General features: G+C 40.1%; 2 protein-coding genes across 3 annotated transcripts in view; one reads left to right on the forward strand and one right to left on the reverse strand.

Moving 5' to 3' along the window:
* Positions 1-5,000, forward strand: part of LOC144974585 (dystroglycan 1-like) — a 114,753-nt gene that overhangs the window by 23,922 nt on the left and 85,831 nt on the right. The window lies entirely within an intron of this gene.
* Positions 2,295-4,193, reverse strand: LOC144974582 (52 kDa repressor of the inhibitor of the protein kinase-like). Its single transcript, XM_078917587.1, has 2 exons — positions 3,969-4,193; positions 2,295-3,335 (listed from the first exon to the last, which is right to left on the reverse strand). Exons 1-2 carry the CDS (start codon positions 4,085-4,087, stop codon positions 3,176-3,178), a joined length of 279 nt encoding a protein of 92 aa, XP_078773713.1. The 5' UTR covers positions 4,088-4,193; the 3' UTR covers positions 2,295-3,175.

A 5,000-nucleotide genomic window follows, 5' to 3' on the forward strand; every position in this document is an offset into this window, starting at 1 on the left:
AGCTCATAACATTGCCATCCGGAAGTCAAACTGACCAACACACAAAATTGTGTGTAACCTTGAAGGTTTATAGTCAGGTTAATACAGGTCAGTGAGCATTACTCATTAACGCCGTTGGCAAAAAACAATAACAAAGTCCTGAGTGACGTCATCTTCGAACTATCTATAGAAAATCGCGTTTACATATTTTAAAAAAAAATATTTTGGGTTTTGATTCCTATTTTTATCAATTTTTTTTTGTTAATCAAGATCGATGAGTTTTTCAAGAGAATCAGTGTTAGTGGTGTTTGGACACGTGAGGTTCTATTTTGGTCACTTTTAAAGTCGCAATCGGCTACGAGGAACTCTAGCTATCTGACAACCCTTGTTCCTACTCTCCGGAGGTCCCGGGTTTGAGAGAGTTTTTTGCCAAGATGAGGGCCATTTAAATCGATCGATAGTCGAATGAAACTATTAAAAAAAAAAAAAAAATTCCCTATATTCATCCCATAGGGAAATTTGTCTCTAGGGTCTATTCCAAGGAAGACTGGAATAACTCAGGCGTCAGCGGCAAATTGAGCTAAGGCGAGGTAACTTGCTCAAGGCCACACAGGGCAGCGGCGGGTGATCGAGCTCGATACCTTTCGGGTAGGAAGCAAAGATCGTACCGCTGAGCCACGCTGCCCTCAAATATCATCCCAAATATCGCTGGTTATAAGATTCTTGTCACTGCCAGTTTTCTCATTTTATCAAATCCATTTTGTTGTTGTTGTTCTAGCACCACTTTCTAACACAATAATTTATTGATAATGGACCAGCAAGTCAGTCTTGTGCAGCTATGTGGTCTAGTGGTATGACACTCGCTTTCGGATCGGAAGGTCCTGGGTTCGATTCTCGCGCTCTGCGCATAGTTGAGTCCTTGGAAAAGGCTCTTTACTCACATTCTCTCACCGTACTCGGGTGTAAAATGAGTACCTGGCCGTTAACAGCGGTGTCTTTGTCCGAAAAAAATGTAATATCGCCTAACAGGCGGCATATCCCGTCCTAAATATTAAATGTTGTTGTTGACCAGGGACCCCTTGTAAAGCGCTTTTATTGAGCACATTTAGTGGATATTGCGCTATATAAAGCTCAATTTATTAAAAAAGATACGGTTTTCAGGTGGTTGCCCAATTGGAGCAATGGAGCATCCCAATCATTATTACTGTTATAAAAAACGTTATAAATTGTCAGAGGTTGTGTTGGCTGCCTGTTATATTATCTGTCCGGTTAAAGGCCAATTAGGACCTTAGCCAGATCCACAATTATCTTGTCAGTCATTCACAATAATAGCCTGTACTGTGGAGGTCGCAAGGGTCACAGGGGTTACTAGGGTCGCAAGGTCACCACTCTCAGCATCTATAATGTTTCTAATAGTTATTTTTATCCGCTGAACCTTTACAAGTCAGGTTCGATGTAACTCTAACCGGATATTAAATCTTTTACTTTTTTTTTCACCTTTAGAGCAGCAGTAACTTTGATACGAAAACTCTTGACGCGCGAGTCCCAATCACTGCCGCACACGTTGCTCTGTTCACTTATTGTTTAAAATGGTTAAGTCTGTGTCAGAGAGTTTAGAAGCTAACGCTTAGAGAGCTCTCTCTTCCCTCCCGCTCTCCATGACAACAATGCATTTCATTGCGTATCAGCCGAAAAATTGTGTGTCACGAAATAGGCGCGGATCACTGAATGTGTGTTTCGTCTGCTAGAGATCGGCTGCTCTTTTTCTTTACTATCGTTTCAGGCTTTATGTGCAAAATCGTACAGATTAGTTTGATTCTCTAGATCAGGTTACGATAACTTTGTAAGATTCTAAAATAAATTACTTATAATAATAATGATGTGTGTGTGAGACACACACACACACACACACACAGAGAGAGAGAGAGAGAGAGAGAGAGAGAGAGAGAGAGAGAGAGAGAGAGAGAGAAGGCGGGTGGGAGGGGGTGAGGGGGGGGATAAACTTTGACAAAAATAAATTTAACTCAACTTTACAGCGAAAATCATGATTTATTTTAAACAAACTTAATAGAAACAAACGACCTTTGTATTTTCAACAAAGCCATAACTCTCTCTCTCTCTCTCTCTCCTCTCTTCGCCTCTCTCTCCTCTCTCCTCTTTCTCTCTCTCTCTTTCTCTTCTTTCTTCGCTCTTCTCTCTCTCTCTCTCTCTCTCTCTCTCTCTCTCTCTCTCTCTTCTCCCCTTCCTTCTCTCTCTTCTTCTCCCTCTCTCTCTCTCTCTCTCCTCTCTCTCCTTGTGTGTTGTGTTGTGTGTGTGTGTGTGTGTAAGTATGTGTTTAATTAACACACGTATAGTTCAAAATAATATGTACAATGAAAAAATAGTATGCATGACTAAGATGACGTCAAGTTGCGTTGCATAGATTAATGACCACAAGTACAATTAAACATAATGAAGGAGAGAAATACAAAATACATGTACTCTCGTGTAAGTATTGTAGAATCTAATCTAAAACACATTTTATAAACTGAAAAATGGCTCAGTAAAATCACAAAGGGGGACAATGCTGCATCAACACCGATGATTGACAGTGACAGACCAGAATTGATAACCTCGGTATACATCCATTGTCTCCTGAGACAGACGGAAGCCAACAACAACAGGCATACCGGTAAGAAAACAAATCAGCGACATATCAAATCTACACGACATGGCTAAATGTGGCAGCCTTCCTATTTCTATGGGTGGGCTGTTTTTCTGACAGTGTCTGATTCATTAACTGGCATTAGTGAACAAATTAGCTACATAAAAAAGTAAATCACACTTTCCATTTTTGCAACCAAGGCCCATGTGGGGTGGAATGCTTACCACAAGCCGTCTAATGATCCTATTTCTCAGACCAGTAATGTGCAGTGTGGGAGTAATGGCGTCTCTGAATTCCTTTTCCATAATTTCTATGATACAGAGAAGTTCTGAACTTGGTGCACAGAGACCGCCATGGTTACAACCCTGAAGGTTCTTTGCATGCAGGAATACTTGACTCTCTTTGCCAGGGTCCTTGTCACCTTTCAATAAATCTTGACAGTCTGTACACACATGGGGCATTAATTTGACTGCAACATACCCAGATATGCAAGTTGTTACATTCTGTTCATTTGGTATTAGGGATTGCATAGTTGATGGCAACATCAGCTGTCTAATTTCCTGTGGAACATCTTGTTGAAGGCGTGTCTTGACTGCCACTGAAACAGGAAGCATCAAAAGGTTCTTCACATAAAACATTTCGTCTGTACAGTGCATCAGCTGACTTGTCATCCAAATCAGCACGCCTGCAGTTGATGACCCAACGCCTGGACCTGTAAAAAATAACTAACGCAGTTCAATATTGGATCTAGATCTATTATTAGTAATTAATTGAGAGCTAGGTCTGATTAAGAGTTAATTTTATACATAAAAGCACATACTAATTGGCCGAGAGAGACTAGATGTATGCTTCTCTTTAGATAAACTTCTAAAAAACTAAGCTCACTTCATTGAGATTACTACTGTACTAGAATCTAGACATAGGCATCACTAAGTCTAGTCAATGTACATCCTATCTAGTCATCCCTCTAAAGCTCTTTGAGCATATTTATTGGATATTGCGCTATATAAAAGCTCAATTATTTTAAGCATAAATCCACTGGCACAACATATATGGCTAAAATTCAATGCCGTGTAGCTACACCGTCGCCCCCTACCCTTTACTGTGTTTTAAATCAACCACATCTGCTATTATGGAAAAGGAGAAGAAGAAGATGAAGAAGAAGAAGATAATGGCTAGCCTCACTCCCAACAGAGCCACCTTTAAGGGTCACAGTCACGGTGCAGTAGATTAGAACTGGATCAGAAATCTAATGTTCATTTTCTCTTGTAACACAATCTAGACGTGTTAATATAGAAATATAGTTATTTGTTAAGGTTAATAGATTAAAGTTTAATTTTCTCACCTTTCAGGATCCTTTGGGAAACGGAAGAAACCTAAATCTGGTCTCTTGTGTCGAGAATTTGAACAATTGATACCGGAACACCACTGGCATTTGTTATGTGTTGTCGGCGTCGGCGCCATCTTAGCTCATTGTTGTACGCGCTTATTTCCACGATCAGCTGTTGACCCAGATACGGGCTTTTTGGCTAGAGAGAGCTCTCGAAGCGTTAGCTATACAATCTCTCTGATCTGTGTGCAGCCTTTGTTAACTTTTAGACTGGCATTTCCTTAATAAAGTGCGGCTATGCGGTTTAGTGGTATGCCACTCGCTTTCGGATCGGAAGGTCCTGGGTTCGAGCCTCGCTTGGCGCATAGTTGAGTCCTTGGAGAAGGCTCTTTACTCACATTCTCTCACCGTACTCAGGTGTAAAATGAGTACCTGACCGTTAACAGCGGTGTCTTTGTCCGAAAAATTGTAATATCGCCTAACAGGCGGCATGTCCGCCCTACATGTCAAATGTTGCCGTTGACCAGGGATCCCTTTGAGCACATTTAGTGGGTATTGCTCTATATAAATCTCATTAAAGTCACAATAAACGGCGACAATCGCCAAAAGGAAATAAAAGCGAGTCGTAGATAGTTGTGTTGATCAACCTATCATCCCATTCATTGAACGGGTAACTATGCTTGTATATTTATTTATAAAGAGCAATTGCTCGAATGAAACAGAATTTAAAATTGCAAGAATTTTCTGTGCCATAAAGTTACTGTTTGGGGGATTTTTGGATTAAAAATAAAACAAATTTTAATAAAAAGGAAAAGAAACAATTTGACTATTTAGATTCCCAAAGCCGTTTTACCCCCCCCCCCCCCCCCCCAACAATTATTCCTTCTGCTGTTCTGGCACTGTTTCATTCCATTCACAGCTTTTCAGGCGTTTTTATTTAATATTTTAAAATCCTTGTTCGATGCTCATATTATTCTTATCCCAAAATTTTCACCATATTATTATATTATACAACCCGCTTGTTACACAATAAATGCTTAACTCACT

This window comes from Berghia stephanieae, chromosome 6 (assembly GCF_034508935.2).
Source record: "Berghia stephanieae isolate SIO BIC M18660-M18661 chromosome 6, UCSD_Bste_1.3, whole genome shotgun sequence".
Taxonomy (NCBI): domain Eukaryota; kingdom Metazoa; phylum Mollusca; class Gastropoda; order Nudibranchia; family Aeolidiidae; genus Berghia; species Berghia stephanieae.

Coding starts and splice junctions, on each gene's coding strand:
- LOC144974582 (XM_078917587.1), bottom strand. CDS start 4,087: ATGGCGCCGACGCCGACAACACATAACAAATGCCAGTGGTGTTCCGGT. Junction 3,336..3,968: donor TTCCCAAAGGATCCTGAAAG/GTGAGAAAATTA, acceptor TATTTTTTACAG/GTCCAGGCGTTGGGTCATCA.